Here is a 25922-nt window from a genome sequence, read left to right on the forward strand (position 1 = left end):
GGCTTCCATAGGGCACCTGTACTAACATGCAACACACACACACACACACACACACACACACACAAACCCAACCAAAAAACCTGGTTAGTGGAGCCAAGGAACTTCCCTTTTTTCTGTTTAATAATGGCATTACAACTGATACAAGATGACATTTATTGGGTACATTTTATATTCCAGGCACCAAATGTGGGAGAGAATTTAATATATGAGCTTCATTCTCATAATCCCTTTAAGAGGAAGGCATTCTTTTATTCTCATTTCTACAAACAGGGAAACTGAGGCTTAGAGTTCATTTACTTGCCCAAAGACACACAGTTGGTGATTTGGACCTGGGCATTTGGACCCCAGAACCCAAGTTCTCCAGCTCCTCCTTGTTTGGCATCATTATGTGAACAGTAAATGAGTTTGCATACACTGGAGGTATGCCTAGGCCATGGAAGAGACACAGGCACAGAAGACCCTCACCTATGGGCTGGATACTCTGGGTCTGGGTTAACACTGAATTATCTCCTGCTGGTCTTGTCACCTCCTGGAAATTGGGGACCTTGGAGGACCATTCTATTTTAAATGCTCCTACCAGCCTGAACCATATATATGACAGCCACAGGGGTTTAGCAAGTGCTTGTTGAGTCGAACAAGTTGATGCTAATCCAAGGGGTGCAGATAGTGAATGTGAACTAAAACTCCAGAGATGAGCAAAGGATAGAGGCTGGAGAAAGGTGTGGGAAGAGGTGAGTGGTGAAGGTCACCTTGAGAATTGTGGTAGACATAGGGTAGAAGAAAAAGGGCTAGGGTCAGGAAAGTGCCCAGGAATAGGATGGAAGTAGAAGAAAGATGCTGGAACAGGTACGGATAGGCCAATCACAGTGAGTGCTTGAACTAGGAGCCGCTGGTCACTGGTTAGCATGGAAGGGCGTGCAGAAAGCAGCTTCCAATATGCAGGGGCAGGGGTGGTCCTTGTATGATGCTGTGCTTGGTGCATGGAGTCTTGTGGGGCAAATCTCAACTTGGCCATTCTTTGACTGTGAGCAAGCACACCTCTCACAGGCCTGAGATAATATGTGGGTGATGCCTAACACTGTTCCATAGTAATAGAGTTAACAGCTATTGATTCATCTGCAGCTATGAGGGGGGGGGCAGAATGAGCTGGAGATGAGAGAGCCTGAGCAGAATGCAGATTTGGTGGCAATCATATGACAGTCCCAGCCATAACTAAAGAGGACATTTACTTTAGGCCCCTGTTCCTTGTCTCATTATAATCCAGAGCAGTGAGTGTCTCCCTGAGGATACATAGGATCAAGAGACTGCTGTGGCTCATTTATACCTATTGGTTTCCAGGATGACAGGCTTTCTCTACCTATCTCACTGCTGTGATACAGTGTATGACAGTAATTCTAGGGTGCAAATTGGCGGGGGGCGGGCGGAGGTAGGTTAGTGCTCAAGCCTCTTGGAAGCATCTTTTCGTTCCTGCTTCCCAGAAACACACAAGCCTCACTGCTTCTATCCCCTAGAGATTCTGGGATCCTTCCCTTCTACAGACTCTCCAACTATGCCTTCCTTTAACTGAGCACCTTTGGGTCAATCTATACATTCTTTAGTTTGTTTTATATTTTGCTGCCACTACCAAGTACATAGTGTTGAGTTTTTTGAGTTTTAGGACTGACCGCGAGTCAGCTACATGAGGGCAACGCACTCACCCATCCAGTTGGTGGTTTCAGTTCTGCCTAGAACAGTGCTGGGCACATGGCAGGGATTCCCAGAAGCTTTTGTGGAATGAGTAATTGTCCTTCTTCCAAGGACACACACTTTCCTAGATGTTCTGCTGGGTTTCAGACACACATCCAGAAATTGCGACTAGCTTACTTTGCCAAGCTCGTTTCTTGCAGCCCTCCTCAACAGCTAGCTGATCTTTGAGATCTTTCATATTCTGCAGACATTAGATCTTTTATATTCTGTGGAATGTAATGTCACACGCCTTTAATCCCAGCACTCAGAAGGCAGAGGCAAGAGGATCTCTGTGTGTTTGAGGCCAGAATTGTCTACACAGAAAGTTTTGGGTCAGGTAGGGTTACATAATGAGATCCTGTCTCTAAACAAAAGATTTATATCATCTTCTGAGTTTCATAAGAAGCATTGTATGGGATGGGTGCTCTGTTGGTGTGGAGGAATGGATTTTCTAGCATAGAATGAGCATGCACACACACGTGTGTGTGTATGTGTGTATATGTTTGTATGTATGTGTGAGTGTGTGTGAGTGTGTGTATGTATGTGTGAGTGTGTGTGTGAGTGTGTGTGTATGTGTGAGTGTGTGTATGTATGTGTGAGTATGTGTATGACTGTGTGTGTGTGTGTGGGCAGGTGGGCTTGGCTAGGGTTTCCATAGCACATGGGGTTGAAGGATGTCTGCTGTTATTACTCAGAATGGCTGCCTGTCAAGACTCTTGGTCTCCTCCTATGATTCATGGGCATTCTAGGGCCGTCTGTGAAGCCCTTGAACTGCAGTGAGAGCTTGGATTCTAAGGAGGATGACTATTCCTCATTCCCTTCTGCACATTTTTCCACTCATATACAGGCTCCTCTGGGAAATTTTAGATTTTAATTATCTTTAGTACAAATCATTTTGGTGCTAGTGTTTATTTTAATATTGCTTTTCTTTTCTTTTCTTTTTTTATTTTACTCCCCCCCCCCACCCACATGCTGTCTATTAGGCAATTGCTTGCAAGGTTTTATTTATTATTTTGACACTTGCCTTCTCTGTTCCTGGATGGCACCACTAAAACAAGGCCTATCTTTACCCTTGGGGAGCTTGTGAGCAGGGGTTGGGTGGCTGGGGGGGGGGTGTATGGTGTTATGGGGCAGGTGCCGAGGACAGCTTCCAGAGGTGGTGAACTCTGTCAGTGAGAGCTAAGGACGCTGTAGACATTATCTCATCCACTCCTCACTCTGAGGACAGTGCTTTTATCCCTGCGGTGTGACATCACCTCGCAATGTCTTGGTTTCCTCATCTGAGAAATGCACTTGGTGAGACCTCAGAGGAGCATGGTGAGGATGCTGTGGTTAAAATACATACAGGGTGCTTTGTATTTGTGCCACGCTAGGCTGGGTGTTCTGGGTGGCTCTGGAATGCTGCCTTGGAGGAGATGAGACAGTGGAGGGTGGGTGGCTCAAGGAAGGAACGTGCAGTAGGATTTGGATCCTGAGCTCTGTGACCTTGTATATCTGCCTGGAAGTACAGAAAGTCTGTGGGGCCAAGGTTTACTGCTGAAGGGTTCTCAGCAGAGGTGGGTGGCCATCTCACATGACTCACCCTGTGTAGGTCACAGCACCTACAATGGGCCACCTCCTTCCCGGGTTTCCTGGCCTCTATACCCTCAACCTAGGCAAGAGCTGGCATTTTAAAAATGAGGACGACTTGGTGCAAACAGCCAGCTCTTGTTTCATGCTTCTTTGGATGGTCAGGGAGTTCTCTTCAGTGGAAAGGATGAAGCCAATTGAAGAACCAAGGGTTCTCACCATGGAGCCGTTGGGTGGCCCAAAACAAACATTCATTCTTATGGAGTCAGGGGGTGGTGAAGGGAAAGCAAAGGGGGAGTGGGGGAGGAAAATAAAAGCCATCCATCCCTGTCTTTTGGTGCTGCTGAAATCATTTTTAATCCTCTGCATGGAGTCACCACGGGCTCTTCTTGGAGCCACCTCCCACGGCAGCTGTAGGGAACCAGGATAAAGATTTATGTGGTTTGTTTGCTTCCCCGGGGTCTTTGAAGGCCTATGGAGCAGGCGACATTTATGGCTGGTTGGTTAACCCTACAGCTCTCTGGGGTCTCCTTCTGCGACCCCTGGGCAGGAGGCAGCAGGCCTTGGCTGACCCATCTGGAGAGCTGGCTGTCTAGGGAGGAGTGCGGTTCAGGCCCACCAACTCTGCAGGCTTTGCTCGCCACAATGGCGTCATCCCAGCGCTACGCCCCCACCATCTTGGAAATAAAACCAGTTCCTATTCTCCAGGGGACTGGACGTTTGAAATCTGTCTGAAAAGGTTGGGGGTGACGCTTGTAGGGTTCAGTGAAGCAAGACCTCAAGTCGATTTGGCTTGGAAATGGCTAATCCGGGTCAGGAGAGAGCGGAACTGCCCAGTGTTCTTTGGTGTGAAAGATGTTCTAGAAAGATAGGCACATATTTAAAAATAAACGAATCGTTGCTGCATATTTTTTTAAAAAAAAAACATTAATATTTTCCTGGCACTGCTGGTTAGAATTACTTGTCTGGGTGTCCTGAACTTGGGTTTTGAGGCCCAGCTGAGAAGCCGGCACAGCTGGAGGGATGGAGACACCTTGGGGTAGTGAAATATTTGGTGTGCCTCTCCGACCTTATTAAAAAAACGAATCTGTTTGTTTTGTTCACATGCTCCTCCACATCCCAGGATAGCCACTGAAAGAACATTGGAAAAACATGTCTTTTGGGGGTTAGATTGGCCTACTGGTTCAGAGAGCAGGGGTTGAGGAGGACTTCTTTTAACCTCATGCCAGGGCCTCTGAGTAAAGCTCCCAGCTTGCATTTCTGTTCAGAAACCCTGTGGGGGCGGGGCGGGGCGGGGTGGGGCGGGGGATGAGGCTGAGGTGAGGATGGAGGTGGCAAGCAGTGGGACATTTGGAGCTCTTCCCCCGAGAAATGGTAAAGAGATGCAAAGACTGGGAAAGGCAGCTCAACCGTGAAGGTCACTTCCTTATTTTAGTCAGCAAAGGAGCCACACAAACCTGACAGAAGTCTCAGCTGACCCACAGGAGTCCGGAGGTATCTGGTCTCCTGATGCTACATCCGCATCTCAGTGAGTCTTCGGTGAGGACCTCATATTCACGTTATAGTTGAGGAACAATTCCTGCCACCCTTCTGAAAGAACCCCAGAATCTTCTGCACTCTGAACCACAAGTTGGCTTCCCCTTGTCCTCCCCTTAGACAGTGTTTCTTGGGTTCCAGGCAGGCCAGGAACTCGCTGTGTAGCTGAAGATGGCCTTGGACTCTGAGTCCTCCTGCTGCCGTATTTCAAGTGCTGGGATTACTGGTGCACACTATAATTAATACCTGGTTGGTGGGGTTGGTGCGGATCAGCCTTTGTGTATCTTTGACAAGCATTTAGCTTCACCAGCCACGGTTCAGAGTCAGGTAAATGGAGGCTGTTTCGTGAGATCATAGATTTGCACAACATTCCTGACACTTTTTATTCTCTGGGTTACTTTTTTTTTTTTTCAGAACCCATAATGGAGCCATATATAATTCTGGAACCAGAAAAATAAAACCAGATTCAATGTCTTCTGTTTCCTTTGGCTTCTCTGAGCCTGGGTTTATCCACCTCTAGAATGGACAGCAAAGCAACAACAACAACAACAACAACAACAACAAACCCAGCATGACCAGGGTTGTGATGAGACTAAAAGCAGACACAGTGTTCAGAGCCCTGTATGAAAAAGCTGTCTAGAGAGTATGACTATTGGTGTTTGTAGGCCAGGGGCTCTGAAGGAGTCAACCAGTTCATGGGGGAGCCTAAGTGGCCTCTCAGAGGGGCAGCTGCTGCCTTGGGGGCTATGCTGTCTATAGTGGGCAGTGGTGGTCTCCAGAGCTGACAGCTCTGGTTTCTCTACCAGGAGGTAGAAATATTTAACATAACACAGTGACCTCACCAGGGCTGCAGCAGAGGCTATCGTCCATAAACAGCCGTCTGTTCAAGCCAAGCGGGCCCCACATGCCACAGGTAGACCAGGGAAAGAGAGATTGAATTGTTCAGTCCGGCAGGAGTGGAGGTCTGATAGAAAAGCAACGCAACTTTTACTCATAACTTTACAAAGCAGGTTAAACAGGTTTTGCCTGGGAAAGGTGTGGAACAGACTGAAAGTGGGGCAATAAGGACTTTTTCTATTCCACGGGGAATCATCCTCCTGTTGCTCTTCCCCCCGATTCTTTCTCGTCTCCAGCCAGCCCTCCCCCACCCCTATTTCAACATCCATCTCTCCTGTTTCCAGACCCCCTCAAAATAATGTGTCAGGCCCCAATTAGGCAGACCCAGCTCCACAAAGGCAGGCCCACTCTCCCTAAATGAGCAGAAATATTCCAACTTAAAAATGTATATAAAATGTTTATGAAATGAGGAGGGTTACTGTAGGAGCTGGCAAAAGGTAGGTATGAGAACACACATCTGATGGTTTTCTTTGTGATTGCCATGTAAAATGTGTAGACATGTTCCTGTTCCTTCACTGGAAGGCCTTCCACTCCCTGCCCTCAGTCCCACACACACACACACACACACACACACACACACACACACACACACACACACACAGAGGAAGCCACATATATATGCAAACACGCACTGGCTGAGGAATCCAGTGGCACACAGAGCTGTTCTTTACAGGCCAGAGACCTTGTTGTTTTAGTGTGTTATTTTAATTTCTGGGCACCTGTACCTCTTGCCTGGGACCCCTACCACACTGCCTCTATCTTAGCCCTCAATACAGAGATGTGTGTTTCTGAATAAATCACACATTATGTGATTTGCTTTCCTCAGGAATTTGAGAGGAAAATCTCTGGGTCCCTGAGAATTGGGCTTAATTGCATCCTTTAGGTCCTGGACATAGTTCACCTGGCATGGATTTGTTCTATGGGACACCAGAATCTCCATCCATTCCTCCCTCCTCTCTTGACCTCAGAAGCTACATGTCTGATGGACTTCGAGGTCTTTGTCCTTAGCAGAAACAAGGTAGTAAGTTGGGGATGTAGGTGGGAAGTTCAGCCTGGGCTACTTGACATTCTGGTGGCTAAAGGGTGGGTGGAGGGTGGGCTCAGACTCTTAGTGGATGGCGAGCTATTTCATGTATTTGACGTTTAGCTGCTATGGAATCCTATTTGCAAATGTTAAGTAATCGAGTCAATGTGGTCCAAATTATCAGTAGCAGCAGGGGGAATGTTGACTGCCACAAGTTAGGCTTTGAAGAGATTTCTGGGTTCTTGGTGCAATGTCTTAAATCCAATTTCCATTTGCTGGCTTTCTAAATTATGGAAGGAACAGAATTGCAAAAACAAAGTAGTGGCTTCTCTCTGGTGGGGGAAAGCCAATCTGGATCCAAAGAAGACCCACAGGGAAATCATCCCAGGCCTTGCCCAAACATGAGAGTAACCATCCTTAGCTAACCAGAGGAGAGAAGGCTCAGAAATTAGGGGTGGCTTCTTGGAACACAAAGAATGAGTTGATAGCAAAGAATATGGGTTCTAAGCTCATTTAGGCCAATAGATAGTTCTTATAAGGATCCTTGAAAGGCCGTGGACCTAGTTCTGGCTGGACACAGGGAAGTCAGTGCTTAAGTCTTGTTACTCTTCCATTTCATTGTTACACAAAGGTGATCATGTGCATACCCACTTTAATTGGCTGTCTACCAGATCCACCTTATGGTTACTATTTGGCTTATCCATTGTTGCATAAGGAATGATTTCAGTTGTAGCAGCATGAAGAGAGTATGTGTTTATTAAGACCTCGGGCAGCTTTTCTGGGTAGTTTTGTCCTAAAATAGGTCATGGAAGTACCATCAATATGTTGGTAAGGGCTTCAGGTAACTGAGAATTGAAAGAGCTTTGGGAGATCTGCTTTTGGGATTGCTTCATTGCGGGCTCTTGGCAGAGGGTTTGGTTTCTCACCAAATGAGCTTCTCCATAGAATTGCTTGAGCTCTTCTCTGAGTGTGTGTGTGTGTGTGTGTGTGTGTGTGTGTGCATGTGTGTGCATATGAGTATGGAAGTCAGAGGATAACATCTTTCCCTATCACTTCCTACATTATTATTACTAATTATTATTACTTTTATTATTATAATTATTACTATTATTATTATTGAGGCAGGGTCTCTCACTAGACTTGGAGATCACCAACTGGCCAGATTAAGTGGCCAGCAAGCTTGGAAATCTGCTTGTCTCTGTCCTTCTACTCCCCCAGTCCTGGGGTTATAAATGCATTGGGCAGGGTTTAGCTACTATGTGAGTGCAGGGGATTTGAACCCAGGTTTTCATGCTTTACAACAAGTACCCTCTTAGCCATCTCCATAGCTCCTTGAGCTTATTGACATGACAGCAAGGGATTCAAGCAAATGAGCAACATGGACTCCATAATCTCTTTAGGACTGAGTCACATCTGCCATGTTGTAGTCAATCCAGGGATACTAAGCTCAGCCAATTTACAATGCTAGGAGAATTAGACTATCTCTCTTTTTATTCCTCCCAGTGCTGACAACTAAACCCAGAACCTCCACATATCCAAGGCAAATGTTCTATGACAGAGTTATATCCCTAGCCCCTGCCTCCATCGTATGAAGGGAGGAGTAGCAAAGAATTTATGGACTTACTTCCCAGTGACCACCATCATAGCAACCATCAAAGGAATCTGAGGTAAATATTTTTAATTCCCTGGATTACTCTGTGTATGACACACACACACACACACACACACACATACACGCACACACGCACAGGCACACACAGGCACGCACGCGCACACACGTATATGTCTTTGGTTAATGTTTATAGTCTGACAACAAAACTAAAACGTGTTATCTTGGCTGGAACAATGGAGAAGATGGAATTCGGTATAATTGCTAGAGCTTATGAAAGCATGCTCAGCATTGTGCCTGGCGTCTAGTAGGTGTGCAATTAGTCTTTCCTATTGAAATAGTGAACATATTAAAGATCCTTTGAATGGTGTCCTTCTACATCGGGACTTTAAAAAGCAGCTTTTTTATATTGCTGCTTAACCTAAAATGCCCCAAATTGATCCCCCCAAAGACTTCTAACAGCATAGGGTCTCCATTCTGTTAGATTATTAAGTCTTTTTCTTTTCTTTTTTTAATTATATGTATGAGTCTGTTTACTCACTTCATCTGGATTTAACTTCGATAGGTCATATGCAACTAGAAATTCATACATTTCTTTTAGATTTTTGAATTTAGTAGAATAAAAATGTTTAGAGTATGTCCTTATGGGTTTCTGAATTTCCTTGGTATCTGTGTTACTGGCTCCATTTTTTGCCTCTGGTTTTATTAATTTTTGGATCTTCTCTCTCTCTTGGGGTAAAGGTTTGTCAATCTTGTTAATCTTTTCAAAGAATTAATTTTTTTTATTCTTTGTAGTGGTTTTTGTTTGCTTGCTTCTATTTCATTAGCTTCAGCCCTAATTTTGATCCTCACTTCCTATGTACTGTTTGTGGGTGCTGCTTGCTCCTGTTTTCCCAAGGCTTTCAGGTACATCATTAAGTTACTAATTTGGGCCCCCTCCTACTCCTTCTTTTTGTTTCCCTCTCTCCTCTCCCTCCTTTAACCCTCTCCCTCTCTTTCTCCATATCCCCCCATCTCCTTTTCTATTAAGACCTTTAGAAATGGAGATTTCATTGCCTCCCATAGCCACCTGTTTCCAGAGGCCAGCATCTGGATGTTTGGGAGAAAGAGCGGAGAAGATGATGGGCTGGCAGAACAGCTGGGTTGGAAAGAATTTATTCTTGGCCTTTTTAGCAGGAACCAGATTCTCTCTCTCTCTCTCTCTCTCTCTCTCTCTCTCTCTCTCTCTCTCTCTCTCTCTCTCTCTCAGGAAGTATGGGATTGATTGGGAGGTGGTGGGTCACAATCTCAGTCTTTGTGTTCAGTAGAGGTGACCACATAGACAATGGCAAGGGGGCAAGCCTGAACACATGTTGATGTCTGGGGCCAATTAAAAGAGATCCTTTGGGATGATATGAAGGGAGGGCTCTGAGATATCGTTGCTCAAATTAGACATGGCCATATTCTGCAGTTAGTTTATTTTTATCTGGAGTTACTTAATGGTTGTTTCTAAATTACAGAAATATTATTTCAAGTCAAAATAATTCAGCATTGTGTGAAAATGCTAATAATTCCAGATTCTCCTTCTTAGTCTAAACTGTGAAGGTATCAACCCATGTTTCTTTCTGAATGTACTTCTGGGTGTAGACATAGAATACACAGATGCTGCAGTAGGATTTAAAACAACTGGCCATAGTTAACTGGATCCGTAAAATCCATTTTCATCTTCCCATCTTCCTTCGTCTGTCTTCTCAATATATCAAGGTATCATTCCAGGCCAAGAGAAACAGATGGCTTTTCAAAAAGATGCTATTTGTTATTATTGTGTGTGCATATGAGTATGTATATGATATACATGATCTACATACATATATACATATACACATATCTGTTGTGGTCAAAGGGAACATTTTTAGAGTGGGTTCTGTGGGTTCTGGAGATCAAGTTTAGGTGGCCAGGCTTGTACTTCAAGCACTTTCACACTCTGAATCTTCTGGTTGACCAAAACAAAATGAAATGATGTTTAGCCATTGTTTATTACAGAACCATGGAGGAAACATAGTTGTCTGACCCTCAGGTGGTTTCCAGTTAGTTTTGTCACAAACAGCAACTGTAATGAAGTGCAGTGTGATCACTCCCATCTTCTTGGGATGTTATCTTCATGTAAGAGGTTTCCTAAGACAAGAATCTGGTGCACTTGGGTGCTTGGTTTGTATTATTTTGCACTAGTTTCTGCTGCAGTAAATAATGTCTTCTTTACAACAATGCTCTAAGCCATTGTCCTGTTTTGTTCATATCATGGTTACTTTCCCAAAGGCTGATTTGCTTGAAGAAAAACTGAGGAAAATATTGCTGTTTGGACTGGCTTTGGAGTGGATTAATTGATACAGGTCCAGTATTGGCTATGTGATTTGTTGAGTATGTAAATGCATTTCTCATATTTTTTTAAAGAAAAGATGTATTTATTTTGATACTATATGTATGAGATTTTGCCTGCACTGTATAAGTGCACCATGTGCTTGCCTGGTGCCCATAAAGGCCAGAAGAGGGTATTGGATCCCCTGGAACTGGAGTTAGAGATGTTTGTGAGCCACCATGTGGGTGCTCACAAGGAATCAAACCTCTGGAAGAACATTCAGTGCCCTTAACCACTGAGCCATCTCTTCAGGACCACCTCATGTCTATGCATTTTAATTCAACCGAAATAAAATAAGGATTGATCATATTCAAATATCATTCTAAAACAAAGAAAATAAATGCATTATAGCAGGGAGATGTGCTATAATAGAGAATGCATAAGATTTAAAGTTTGAAGACCAGGATATCACCATTTTTCCCCCTGTTGGTGATGATCTTATTAAATTGATTACTTTGTAAGGGTACAAATGCAATTGTGGCACTGACCTTATAGGTGATGAGGATTATGAAAAAAAGAGATCACACTCTCTATAAACTTCACAGACCTCACATGTGGTCTAAATGTATTGAATGGAAGCAAAACACTTCAGATGAAGGTGATGTTCTTACAACAAAACAAAACAAAAACTAAGTCAAGAAGAGGTCACCGAGGTATTTACTATGTTGGAGAGGTCTTTAAAACACCTAGGAAAGCAAACCCTAGTAGCACCTCAGAGGGGCAGGCCAGGTCTAATGGAAGGAAGCAGAGGTCCAAGACCAGTGTCACACTAGAGCATCCAGATGCTACCTTACCAGTTAGGAGCACCTTGTCTGGGGGCACTGTTTGGTTTGGTCATGGGTTTATAGGGTCTTTTTGATGGACTGGGGCTGTTTGTTTTGGCCTTGTGCTGAAAAGCCTTGGCATGACAATCCCCCTCCTCCTTTAGATTTACTTATTTTATGTGTATGAGTTCTATGCCTGCATCTATGCATATGTGTGCCTGGTGCCCATGGGAGCCAGAAGAGGGCATCAGATCCCCTGGAACTATAGTCATCATTGTGAACCACCATGTAGGTGCTGAGAACCAAAAGTGGGTCAGCTCCAAAAACAATATTTGCTCTTAATCACTGAGTCATCTCTCCAGGTCTGTTTTCTTATTTTACTAAGACATGTAACTTGTTAGTTTGCTGCCCGGGCTTCAAAACTACAAGGTCAATCAATGTCTTTAAGACTGAGTAGTGAGTGGTTTGGGTCATCATAGATCCCGATCATCATATCCGAGTAGCTAAAACTATCAAACTATGTTATGTCATGAAAATTGTTTTCTATCTCTCAGATCCTGGGAGTTATTCTCAATTCCTTAAGTTTGGTTCTGTGGGGAATGAATGTTCTATGAGCTGGAAGAAATGGTTTGGACTTTAACATTAAATAACTACTTTCCCCAATGAACAGAAAGCGGGTGGAGGAAAGGATAGCAGATGGAACTTTCTTCATTTCCCACTCGTGATACTATGAACTCATTTATAATCTTGCAATTTTAAAATATATAATGTTACTATATGTAAGGAGTACGGGTTTTTCCGCCTGCCGCCTGGTCTTATCCTGCCGCTGCGCCAGCATTTTATAAAATAGCATGGTATACCAGTGAAGGTTATATGTCTTCTAATGATCTCCATGCTTTGGGCTATACATAAATGGGCACATATACTCACAGGCATGCATGCATGCACACACGCATGTGCACGTGCGCGTGCACACACACACACACACACACACACACACACATACACACCGGGATCTAGTAGAGGGAATTTTGTTTGCTTAGCTAAAATATGCTAGTTACATGGTAGCCAGTGATCTACCCCTTTATGCATTTTTCTCATCTGACCTTAAAGACCATGAGTAGGTTCTGTTTTAAACATAAGGGGACTGGATTCCCTGGAAGATAAAGTGACTTTATTAAAAGACTATGTTAAGTGGCAGTGTCAAGATTAGAACCTGTGTCGGACCAATTCTACAGGCTCTGCTCTTAACTGCCATATTCTTGTCTTCATCCTTCTGCCCTACTGAGTGGTTTGAGATGCAGGACTCCAGCTGCCTGAAATCCTCAAGAATTCCAAGGAAGCAGCTGTAACCTCAAGGGGCCAGTGGGGCTTCCTTCTGGGAGAAGCTGTGTGCCTTGGGTAGAGAAAATGAAGGGTTTGTACTCCTTGGAGCATTTCGATGCTCTTGGGGACGCCCTGGAAGCCTTGTCTGTACTTCTTCACTAGGCCTGTCTGTTTAACAGCTGAACCCACCCCCCCTCCAATTAAAGTATAATGAATCTGCTAAGACCTGTGGTCCCGCACAGCCCTGCCAATTGGCCATTTGGGGTGTGTGTGTGTGGATAAAATGAAGAAGTGTGAGCCCAGGAGTCTGCCCTGGGGTGAGAAGAGAAAAGAGCCGATCTGTATGCGCCCTAGCAGCCGGCAGCTCTCCCTGAGCTGTGGCCTGTACTGGGACTGTGGGCCAAAGGAGCACTGGAATTGCTTAGTCCTGTCTGTGCCTTTAGCTGTCCAGGGTAAAAACATCACATCTCGAGAGGCCTGCGCTGGAGCACAAACCCATGTATTGTCTGGCCCCTGGCAGGCTGGTCTGTGGAGGGGACACTCTAAGAGCTCTATTTTAATCTTTTGGAGCTGGGCCAGGGTAGGAATTCAGCTGCCAGCACCAGGCTCCCCCACCCCCATACTCTTACCCCACCCCCAGCCCCTCTCCTGGTTTCATTCCTTCTGACCTCCCATCATGAGAGGTGCTGGTGTTCTTTCTTTCTCCCTTTCTCTTAAAAAAAAAAAAAAAAAGCTAGCAGGGCTCTTTCATGGATTTGACCTCCCAAAGTGTTGCAGACCAGGGCTTCTCAGTGGGCTACTTGGGGCTCTAAGCTGGCAAGAGACCAACCCTTGAATCCTGAGATTTACCTCCAGATGTATGTGCCTCTGTGTGTGTGTATGTATGGTGTGTGTGTGTGTGTGTGTGTGTGTGTGTGTGTGTGTGTGTGCGCGCGCGCACGTGCGTGTGTTGCATGTACGAGCAGGATTCTCTGTGTGTGTATCTTATTGGTGTTTTTCCTTCTCATGAAAGAAATGAGTGGATGGGATGGTAAAAATGCAAGAGAGTGCCAGGACCTCTCCTGCCTGTGCTCACACAGCTGCCATTCTAATAGCTCTTCACATCATTCGCAAGCCAAGCTTACCTAGTCTGTTTCTCTGGGGAGGAATGAACCCTGTAGAGAGGCCTCACAAAAGAATGGGCGCTAGGCTTCTGCACTGAACGTAGATTCCCCTTGCTCTCTTGCTTGTTGTGGGATGTCAGGTATGTGATTTCCCTGCTCAGGCCTCAGTTTCCCGTTTATAAATCATGGGTGATGCTACCCACTGTCCCAGAAAGTGGAAAGTGGAATATGAGTGGCACCCAGAAGATGCCCCATATGTCACTGGCTCCTTTGCCACCTACCTATCCTGTCCTTTTCCATGAACATGCTCTTAGGAGGCCTGCCTCCTGACCTGGGTGACGAAGCCTTGGCTGGTTTGGAAGGGCTGCGTTCTTCTTGAAAGGGTGGAAGGGTGCAGAGGGTGTGGTCCTTTCTCTCCCACCCAGCATCTCCCATCTCCTCTCACCCCCATCCTTCTGGCCTCTGCCAGTGATGTGCATTTTCCCTTCTGCACCGACCTCCCATACTGACTCACTACCTCGACAGGGTAGCAACTTCCAAAACAAAACTTTTTCAACCAAGGAAAATATAACCATGGGGAAGGAAACATTTCAATATCAGGCCTCCCGGGAGCCGAGGAAATGGGCTAAATGTTTGTCAGAAAATGATGCCGTTCTGACTTCACACACTCAGTTGGGGTCATAGAGAGAACAATGCCTGGCATTGGGCTTCAGCCAAGTTGGAAGAGCCCAAGCAAGATCTAACCTGGTGCTCAAGTTGGTTCAAACTTGGAAGAATCAGATGTATGTCTAGTTTTGCATCTCAAAGCGGTCCTACTGTGAGATGATAAATGTCCTACGGACAGCATGCACCATGTCTCATGACTGCCTCTAGCCTTCCCTTCCTCCTCAAAGGAGATGCCTACTCCAGCCTTGCTATCTGGCAAAGGGGCCTGCTTGCTTCATGACTGGCTTCTGGGAAGTAGCTAATGGGAACACATTCCACACTTAATAATAGTGCCCCCTGGAGTTGGGCAATGCTTTGACCCTTGCTGGGACACTCCAGGGAAGGGATCTTATAGCAATGATCAGGCAAGATCTAAGAGAACAGCTGGTGGGGAGTGCTGGTGCCAAGTTAGATGTCAGGGAAGGTCCAAGAGATATTCCAGACCACACCTACTATGATTGCACAGTGACAAGGCCTGGGAAATTGAAACAGGTGGAATTGTCTTCTGAGAGAGACTGGGGCCAGAGACAGAGCACTGACTTAAGTCCTTCCACAACAAAGAACACTTCATGGAAGTGGAGGAGGCTCTCAGGATGCCCAGCATGAGTTTCCCATGACTTCTTTTCTTTCCTTTTTTTCTCTCTCTATGATAGACTCAGAGTCACTTCCTTGCCTTCTAAAACATGTGCTTTCCAACCCAGAACAATGACACAAAAAGTATAATCAAAATAGAAACAGTCTGAGAACCTTTGCTCATCCTTGATGATCACTCAGTGTGAGCATTTTACCATCATGGACTTTTAGTAGCTAAAAAAGAGCTTCCACATTTTATAAGCATTTTCAGCTGTGAGTCCAGAGAGGAGGAGGAAAGCCTTGATCCTGAACTTTCCAGGTGTTCTGGAAAGAGGATGTCTATGTGCTGTGTTGTTCCAGCTCCCTTCACTCTGATTTTTGGTGGTAGTGGTGGTGGTGGTGGTGGTGGTGTGTGTGTGTGTGTGTGTGTGTGTGTGTGTGTGTACACCCACATGTGTGATGTGTGTGTATATGTATGCATGACCTTGTATCTCTCTGTGCGGGGTGGGCTGTCTGTTCTGGAGGGAGCTGCCAATGGCCCTTTTTCTTCAAAAGATCCAATTCATTGGCACATGGTTGGTACATTGGAAGGCCAGAGGGTGTGGGTTTTACTCTCTGTGCCATACTGTGTTTACTTATGAAAAGGAGATAAAAGTTCTTGTCATGGGTCTGTGAGGTGGCTAAGTTGGTAAATAACTTCCCTTTCCAATATGAGGAATGGGGATTCCAAGAAGCCACATAAAAAAGCCAGGCAAGGTGGCAAGTATTGCAGTCCTGGTGATGGTGAGATCGGAGGTAGAGACAGGTGGTTCTTTTGAGCTTGCTGGGCAATGGGAGACCTTGACTTAAAAAAGACAGAAGGTGCCAGAGGAGTGACACCTAAGGTTATCTTCTGGTTTCTAGAAGTGTACCCTCCCCCCACACTCACTCTTCGTCTTGTTCACTTTCCAGAGTTGTGTGACTAGCTCTAATATGATGGCACTTTGAAGGGTGTTTTATGAATGTGTCAGAGACTGTGGTTCTCAAGGGTTGAGAAAGACTTTCAGACCTTCTCAGGTCTCAGTGAGTTAGCTGGGGTAGGTGACGAGCCATCTCAAATCACGGTGACACTTGAACACTTTCTGAGGAGCAAGAGCCTATATGCTCCACCACAAAGGGTACCATTGTGCTTCTTCCCAGGGGGTCCACCCCAATCACAATGCTCTGGATATGTGTGGAATGCATTGTGGGACTTTTAAAACCACACTAAAGAAATAATTTCAAGGCACCAGAGGAGATGAACTGAACTTCATCAGAGCCGTTTTTGTGAGCTCAAGCCTGGTTGCACTTGGAAAGGCCCTGAATCTACTCTCCACAGAGAAATTAGCCTGCTTTAAAGTGCTCTTTTTCTCTAACTTCTTGTGGTCATCAGTTTTTCTCCCACTTAGTAGGAGCTATGATATGTGATTGAGGAGGTAGTGATGCCAGACAAAACAGGCACTTACTTTTGACTAAGAGCCTCTGACCTAATATAGTACCCTCTGGGTACCAGCACCCCTCTAGTTGATGCCTAACACCAGTATCTTCTCTGGCAAAATGACTGAATGCATTGGTTAACAAGAAAGGCCACTATGAGGTGAGGATGTCATGTTACTACTTGAAGACCCATGCACAATGTATTTTCAAAATAAAAAAAAAAAAAAAAAAAAAACAAAATTGTTGTAAAGTTCCTTGACATCATCATACTGTGGGTGTCTTAGTTAGGGTTTCTATTGCTGTGAAGAGACGCCATAACCACAGCAACTCTTATAAAGGAAAAACATTTAATTGGGGTGGTTTACATTTTTCAGAGGTTTATCACCGTGGTAGGACGTGGTGGCATGTACACAGACATGGTGCTGGAGAAGTAGTTGAGAGTCCTACATCTTGCAGGCAACAGGAAGTAAACTGAGACACTGGGTGGTATCTTGAGCATATATGAGACCTCAAAGCCTGTCTCCACAGTGATTCACTTCTTCCAACAAGGTAACACTTACTCCAACAAAGCCACACCTACCAATAGTGCCACTCCCTTTAGGGGCTATTTTCTTTCCAACTACCACAGTGGGCAAGATAATTTAGAAATTTTTTCTCTTTGTCTTGATAGTTCCCATAAATAGGTAACAAACATTCATTTTTAAGTTGCCTAATTCTTAAGAGTGTTTTTTTTTAATTATAGAGAACAGTAAATGATTTCCTGTTGGCAAGTGCAAATACTAAATAATAAATTGGCACAATATTATCAAAAGTGCTAAGCATTCAATGGAAGCATGTTTTTATTTAGCCAGTAAAATTAGGAAGGCCTCCTCTTACACCCTTTATTCTAGCCTATCCCTCCGAATAGTATCTCCTCAAGAGTGGGCAAAGAAGAAAGGGTATATTAAAGAGCAGTGTCATCTATTTCATTTGAAAAAGAAGGCAAACTTATTTAAAGGCAGAATTAAGAAAAGAAAGGAAAGTAGTGGTTCACTTAGAAAGATGACAATTTATACAGGGGAAACAGCACATTTGGCTAGAATAACAAAACCAGCCATCTGAGGCTGTTAGGAAAGCCAATCACAAACATGCCAATAAAAGGTATGTGTGTGTGTGTGTGTGTGTGTAAATGTGCACATACACACATACATACATGTATTGAACAGATTTCAGTAGAGCAGCCTAAAACAAATTTGATTCAAAGCAGTAAGTTTTCTTTGCTTGGAGATTCAGGAGAACCATTGTGCAGGTTCTTGGGATTGAAATGTAGATATGGTAGAACTGTCAAATCTCAACCAGAAGGCAATGGGGGGGGGGGAGGCTTGCAGGGATGGAAATAGAAGGAACAGATAGAGCATCAGAGATAGAGTGGTGATGCAGAATTTGCTGGGGGTGTTTAAACATGCATATAGAAGAGGAAGCAATAAGGTTCCCATAGCCAAGCTGCATCCTCATGGGAGTATTTACCATAGTAATCCGATGCTGTATTTTCAATACTTGGCCATGATAAATTAGGAAATAGAAATGTCCTGATGCTATCAGCTAATCTAGAGCCAATTGGGTAGCTGTTGCTGACATTTGTCAAAACAATATCCCATATAATATCTTCTAAATTTTTAGTGAGAAGATTTTAACACCTCAAGTTGAAGAATTTTCTTTTTGCCAGGGGTTGGAGGGGCTCTTCATTGAGAGACATGGAAAAAAGCATTAGGTAAGCCAACTACTGGGAATTCTATTAGTTTATTATTGAATGGACATTTCTCCGCACTAAACACAAAGAGTTTACAAACTGCCCTTAAGACATAAAAAAAATAATGTAAAGAATCAAAAATACGTTTGAGTTCCTTATGCTTGACATAGATCTCAACAATATTGTGGTAAGACATCATGTACATTTAATGCTTATGAAACAAGTTCCCTTGGATAGCTAATATTTCTTATGTTGACATTTTTCTTGAAAATACAGTGAAGCAGGTAGGAAATTATCAAAAATACTTGCCATTACAAAATTATCTTAATTCTTGTTAATTCCTGACTTCTTCCTGAAGAGGCATGCATTTCACCAGCGCTGCGTTTAGCTGAGAATACTGGCTATTCACAATATCCATTTGAAAGGTTCAAATAGTTTCCAAATGTACGTACTACAAAATATTATTGTTTTGAGATTGGAGGTCACATTGAACACGGCACACAGGATTCATTTGTATATTTACAGAGGCATAAAACACACAAAGTTGTGCTGAGAATGTACCGAAGCCTAAATTTTAGCATATACTTAGTTTTGTACGGAGGAAAAGGATACAATAAGTTCTGAACCAATAATCAGCCAGATTAGTATGTACACATCAGGCAGGAAGCAATCAAACACTGCCTAATAGAATGTCAATTACTATTTCTATGAAACATTGCACACATTGTAACACACACACACACACACACACACACACACACACACACACACACACACACTTTAATCTTTTTTCCATCACAAGCATCAACAATGCTTAGGTTGATATGTATGGACTATCCCCATACACCTGATTTGTCACAAGGCAAGAAGCAACTCAGAAACTCAGTTGACAATATGTTGCCAGACTTGGCATTACAAATTAGTTGTTTGATAATGGTTACTATCAGGATCTAATCAGACTTCCATATGGACAAAGAAAGACAAAGAGCATTAACTAGCAGCTTCCTAACTCTTGCCACTAAGTTAAATGTTGGCTGTTGTTGAAATTAGAAATGTTTATAATTGGGAAAGAAAGACCTCAGGATAATATTTAAAGCAACAACAGCAGCAACAAACCTTCTACTTCCTTTATCAAAATAGAACTTTAAAAAAAAAAATCTACTTACCCAATTGTTAGGTAAAACCAATTACCCTGATGAATAACCATTTGACAAATTCATCCACCAACCAAAGCAGAAGATAAGTTGGAACACAAATGTAACTGATGTGTGCAGATGCAGTGAAAAACCAGAGACCCGAAATATGGCAAAAATCAGTGTTTCATAAACAGTCAATGGGTTTTTCTCTAAAAATACTTTTTGCTAATGGCAAAGTCCAACACCTCAGAAAAACTCTGAATGACGATCTTAGAATCAGTTTCCAAGCTATACAACCTCGTTTTATACACTACCCTTGTTGTTTGTAAGGCTGCATGGAAGTTTAGCTTAACAGTCATGAGCCATGTGTTTCATGTGTTTGGACATCTTATGAGAAGTGACCAGCAAAGAAAGACTTTTTTTTTCATATTTACCAAACTACTTATGAAGAGATAGCATTGCTTTCCAAATAGCTCTTTTCTTTTCTTTCTTTCTTTTTTTTTTTCTTTTTATGGTTCCTGAAAGGTATACAAGGAAGCTTCAATTTGCTTCATTGAATCAACTGGAAAACTATTTAGACTTTGTGAAGTGATACGTTTGCTAAGAGTGTTCTCATTAATCCACAACTACTCCCTGTAATTGGTGTTTTATATTTAAGAAGCAGATATGCAAAGATGCACACTGTTAGGCACAGCTCCTACCTAGTAAACTAGGAAACTGTAGATACTAGTGACATCTCACTACTGTGAACATTTTCTGAAATTAGTGACTTCGGTATGCTAGAGTCACAATCATGGTTGTGAAATGCACTACAGACCCCTTGACAGCCTCAAGTGACCATTCTCTGAGACCCCAAGTACATCTTGGGTAGAGAGTGAAGAGCAGGAAGATGCCAAGCAGTTGGGTTTTCTGCCACACTTTCTTGTCCTAATGTTGTCTTCCAGGGGAGGGGAGAGCTCACCTTCCTTGGGATACATGTTCATATGTCAGAATAACAATAAACGAGGTCAGTCTCCTTGCCCACTTGTCTGGCATGATCTCCTGGCAAGGATGGGGTAGATGTTTGCCAGGTGGCTCCCGGACAAGGTCTCTTTAGGGGAATACAACAAGGGTTCAGTCATTGCTGTTCATAAAGTGCTTTGGGATCCTTCAGGAAAGGGGGCTGGCAGGATATTATTTGTAACTGGCTTCAGGTTTTGAACCAAATGGAACCATTTTCTTCAGTATAGTTATTACTTTGAGCATTAGTAAATGTTCTTAAAACCCAATGGAACTCATCTTTAAGTACCCACTTCTCAAAATACCCCTTCCCTGGAGTTAATGGTTTTAATTACTGTGCCCGGGTACCCTCACCAGTTAGAGGATGTGATCGCCTTGCTTTGTGTATGGTTGCATTTACATTCTCACAAAATGAGTTTCATTTTCTAGGCTGTACTCTCTCATGAATAGACAGCAGGAGTGCAGCTAGAGATCTCTAGCCAGGCATGTGCTGTCTGTCTGTCTACAATAGGCTGTTGCCTCTTCAATATATTCATGAGCTGATGTATGGTGAGTGTGTAACTACATTCTTAGATTGGGAACTCTCTAAGGTCTGGCAATATGTTTCACTGTTGATTTTTTTTTTGGTTCTCTGTACAGCTTAGAACATAAAAAGACATAGGAGGGCCACATTTTCGATTTTTAGGGATCTTCATAAAGGATTGGAAATGGGTATTTCAGATCTGAGCACAACAGATTGGAAAAACTGGGAAAGACACTTGGGGTAAGGAAGTTTCCTCAAAAGCCTCTTAGATTGCATTTGGAAAGAAGAAAAGGTACATTCATCATATGCAAAATGAAACAAAGGCAATAAAATAAAACAAGGCATCATAGATATACTAAGTTCCTGATGTATATGTCATAAAAATGAATGAATACAAAACTGAACTAGAGGACACAGTCATTTTTCCCCCCACAATGTATTAATTTCAACTGGGTGTACAAGTTTTTCAAAATGGCTTGGGACAAACATGGTTATTTGAACAAACAGGCAATTATTGGGGCTATAGTATAAATATTTTATGTGGGATGTTGTCCCACAACATCCCAAAATACATTTTCAGTTGAATTAAGCATGCCCATTGAAATCTACTGAATGTTATTCACCCCATGGACATGCCTCTTTTCCTCATGGAAAATGAAAACATAATAAAGTAATACTGATATAAATTAGTGGATTTTAATTTAATATAGTTGGGTTTAGTAAGCCAGAACTTGCTGAAAGATTAGCAGAGTGGGTGAGACTCTGTCTGTTCTGACTCCTAGTTGAAGATCCTCCATCTAATTCAGTTGCAAACTACCCCTTATGCCAGGACCAGCATCCCTTGACTTCTCTATCCTTGGCATTTCTAGCAGTTCATCTTACAAATGCATTGGGGGTGTCCGATTTCTCTTCTAATTAAAAGTAAAAATCAAGTGCTTGACAACTCTGTTGTTTCTGTTATTAACAAGGGGCCATTATTTGAATGGACATTTCTCCTAGACTTGGTTTTTAGTTAGTTGACTTATATGTCTATTGATAAGATTTGTGTTCTTCAGTGATAAAGAGCTCTGTGATGCTGGAGATTGTTAGGTAAGGGTTGAACACATATTCAAATTTGGAATAAGAAGTAGATGATTTTGTGAAATAAAGCAGACTAGACAGTTACTAGTAGACAAATTACCAATTTCTAGTGGTATATCTTTAAAAATGAGGTGATTTTTGAGTTTTAATTCTGACATGAAGTCAGTTCTCCCAACCTTCAATAAATCATTTAACCTCTCTAGCCTTAATTGGTCTATTTGTAAGGCCAAGGTCTGAAGATACAAAATCCCATTCCATCCATATACATAAGTCATTGACATATGGCAGAGAAATGCTAGACATTTTATTTATGTATTTATATATTTTATTTATTTTGTTTTCTGAGACAGGGTTTCTCTGTGTAAGAGCCCTGACTGTCCTGGAACTCACTTTGTAGACCAGGCTGGCCTCTAACATACAGAGATCCACCTGCTTTTGCTTCCCAAGTGCTGGGATTAAAGGTGTGTGCCACTATGCCCAGCAGACATTTTAGTTAAGATTCTTTGTGGGTTCACTGAGCATAAAATCTATTTAAAAATTAAAGACTGAAATTATGGCTGTAGTTTTCTAATGACTACAGGCCACTGGCCCAAGCTACGCCTTTTGGATGGGGTAGTTATATTTAAATCTTTTTTTTTTTCCAAACAGGGAATCAGAACAACATGGTAAACTTGTGGTTTGTATGAACTTTCTGGAGGAGTTAGGTCTGGGGACAGGAACAGGATAACAAAGAACAGTAGTTAACTGAAAGGTGTGCTATGTAGAAAAAGGACCACTTAGAATATTGGTGAACTGAATGGGTCTTGGCTCTAGGAGAAGTGTGACTTTCTTGAATATGCAGTGTGGTTTCTGTTTGAGTTTCTCACCTATGAGAATTTCAGGTAGGAGACAATGTGACTGGAGCAGTATTTCTAGGTGTTATTGTGCACATGCTTGGCATAAACAACCAGGAAAGATTTCCCATGTGGCCCTGGGCCAGATGACCTTGGGGGAGGAGCTGGTGGGGAGGACTCATGTTGTGAAGAGCAGGGTGAGAGTGGCAGGTAGCCACCTCAGCCCGGAACAGTCTTGACCTGTGATGTGGAGATGCCAGATGAGCCCGTGGTACTTAGAGGGACCTACCTCTACCTCACCATTCTAAATTGTCTATTCGGTCGCCATGGACCCATTTGGTTTATTGCAAAGAAAAAGGATTTTAGCTCTTTTCTCTTTCCCCTTTTCATTGCTATAATTCTGGCTTTCACTTAACCCAGCCATCTCCTTGCACTCTGGGATAATTTACTGTTCATCGTCACGACTGAATGGGACCCCGGTTGCAAAACAGGGCTAGAAAACCTCCACTTGGGTTTCTGGTGTTCTCCATGTAACACCAAGTGAAGAAAAGGCCCACTTCACCAGGTGAGTGTTGATGGATAAATGGGGCTCCGGGAGTCCTGAGAACCCTGCACTTTAGAATGTCCTATTAGTTGAGGGAAACCCCAGCACAAGTCTACTTGACCCCTTGCTCTCCAGACATAACACCAAATTCTTCTGCAAGTTTGAATTTGCAGGAAAAGCTGCACTATTCTTATTCTCACTGACTGAACTTCTTAGTCAACCACAAGCACACAAAAGAACGCCATGCCCAGGGTTGAGATTAAGGAGACAATTGCAGAATTAAGTGTCCTCCCTGAGCTGGCCTATCTCAGCCATAGGTGCCACCGAAAGAATTATATATTTGCATCATGGGTCTCAGACACCATACAATTTCTAGGGCGAGGAGGGAATGGTAGTGGAAACTCTAGCCTCCCCCACTCACCCATTCTGTCCCCCACTTTGAGGGGGGGGGTGAAGAGCCTTGTACATGTAACCTTCAAATTTCTAAGTTTCAAAGTTTTTGAAATTAGGCGGGGGACGCAGTGGGGAAGGATAATGGTGATGGAAATGCAAGGAGTGTAAGCAGGGGTGGGGCGGGGTGGGGAGCACAATAGATAACCAGCATGGACCACCCTAAAGCATACTACTTAGTATTTCGGAAACCGGGGATGTGGGGTCTGGACTCATCTCTGAACTAGTGGAGCTTGGCAGGCTAGTACGGCCTGCAGGGGTAGGGCTCAAACCGGTCCATAGTTTCGTGTCCTGGCCCACCAGTTTGTCGGGATAGGATTCCACACAGACTCTGTGCACTGAACGCCTAGGATCCTGGCGGCAGCTCCTCCGTTCCTCCGGGAGGCTGGCCGCATGAGCCAGTGGCATGCCCCGGGGTCCATCCACCACAGGTCCAAGCCCCTCTGCTTCCCTAGGATTTTGAGCCCTAGACTGGTGCTGCGTGTAAACGCCTTCCGAGAGTGACAGTGACTGTGTCTCACTGTGCATGCGCAGCCAGCGGTGGTGGCGGCTAAAGCCACCATAGTGTTGGTGCTGCTTGCCTTGTTTTCGCTTTCCCAGGAAGCCCAGAGGTGGCCGCATGCCTGGCACCATCTTGGTGTGGTTCTTGGGTGTCAAGCCTGTGAGAGTCAGGCTGTGGAGAAACTCTGCACATGAGTGGTCGGTGTCTGGGCCCTGCACTGGGCCTTGAGTGTCCTGACCAGGCCCCATGGAAGCTTTCATGTCGTGCACCTGTAGGACATCTGGGGCACTACCACTGAGGCCGCTGAGCGCCTGCTGGGAGATGTCATGCGATGACAGGTAAACCAGGTCCAGGTCTCGTGGGCTCAGGGCATCACTGGAGTCATAGTCACTGTCAGTGGGGAGGAAGACTTCTGAGCAGCCTTCTTCATCGGAGCAGGGCTGTGATTCTGCAAAGCCAGGGACAGATGTTAGAAAGAAGACAGACTCTTAGCGCGGGGTTGATTTGTGGGCTGAAGTGGGTTTTAGCCCTTGCATAGAAGGGCATCCACAACTTTACTTTTTTGTCACATTTTGAAATTCTAAGACCCAGACCGAGAGACACACATTTCCACTGATCACAGGATCCTACAGATTATGTAGTAGGCTCTGGAATTAGTTTAAGGGTAAAACAGTGGTTCCCTAACCTTTCACAGGAATCACCTAAGACCACCAGAAAATACAAAATATTAACATTATAATTAATAACAGTAGTGAAATTACAGTTATGAAGTAGCAACGAAAATACTTTTATGGTGGGGGTTCACTACAACATGAGGAACTGTATTTAAGGGTCGCAGCATTAGGAAGGTAAAGGAAAGAACTGGCAGGTCTAGTCTGGACAATGGTGGGGTGCTGGGGGACAGTCCCCATTCACCACACATGCATTTTATGATTATTTTTTCTGGCATCTGCTTGTAGAGAGGAAGGACAAGAAGCAAAGCTGAATGTCATTTATTCTCTATTCTTGTTTCAGAGATAAATTTTACATTTAACAAAATAGCAGCGATTTAAAGGGGGGGAGGGGAAGAGACACTGGCGGCCTCTGCCTCTTTCTGTGATCTTGGAAAATTTACTTCCTCAAGTTTCAGTTTCCTTATCTATAAGTGATGATATTGGAATTTACTTGTGGGGGGGGGAACTAAAACCTATTGATTATAAACATAACCAGTCAGTTCATAGACACTTATGAATTTATAATAATAATAAAACAGGCCAAAAGAAGAAACAAAAAAAGAGTGAGGCAGAAATCAGTCTCAAGGTATATGTAATGGTCTTGAGTGAGCTAAAATTTGCTTCTATATTTGTCATTTCATGCAGTAGTTGTTTATATCTTTCCCCTCAATGATGCATACATTTCTGATGGATAGTACTGTCTAAAATTCCTTTGGATTTCCCATTACTACT

General features: G+C 43.6%; 1 protein-coding gene across 6 annotated transcripts in view; it reads right to left on the reverse strand.

The window, feature by feature from the left end:
- Positions 1-24079: 24079 nt before the first annotated feature.
- Positions 24080-25922, reverse strand: part of Ankfn1 (ankyrin repeat and fibronectin type III domain containing 1) — a 369637-nt gene continuing 367794 nt past the window's right edge. For all 6 annotated transcript variants that reach the window (XM_051192277.1, XM_051192194.1, XM_051192357.1 and 3 more), the window contains one exon: positions 24080-24925. In XM_051192277.1, the coding sequence (XP_051048234.1) occupies positions 24138-24925 (788 nt within the window). In that variant the 3' untranslated portion in view covers positions 24080-24137. The remainder of the gene's footprint in view (positions 24926-25922) is intronic.

Source organism: Phodopus roborovskii, unplaced genomic scaffold, assembly GCF_943737965.1.
Source record: "Phodopus roborovskii unplaced genomic scaffold, PHOROB, whole genome shotgun sequence".
Taxonomy (NCBI): domain Eukaryota; kingdom Metazoa; phylum Chordata; class Mammalia; order Rodentia; family Cricetidae; genus Phodopus; species Phodopus roborovskii.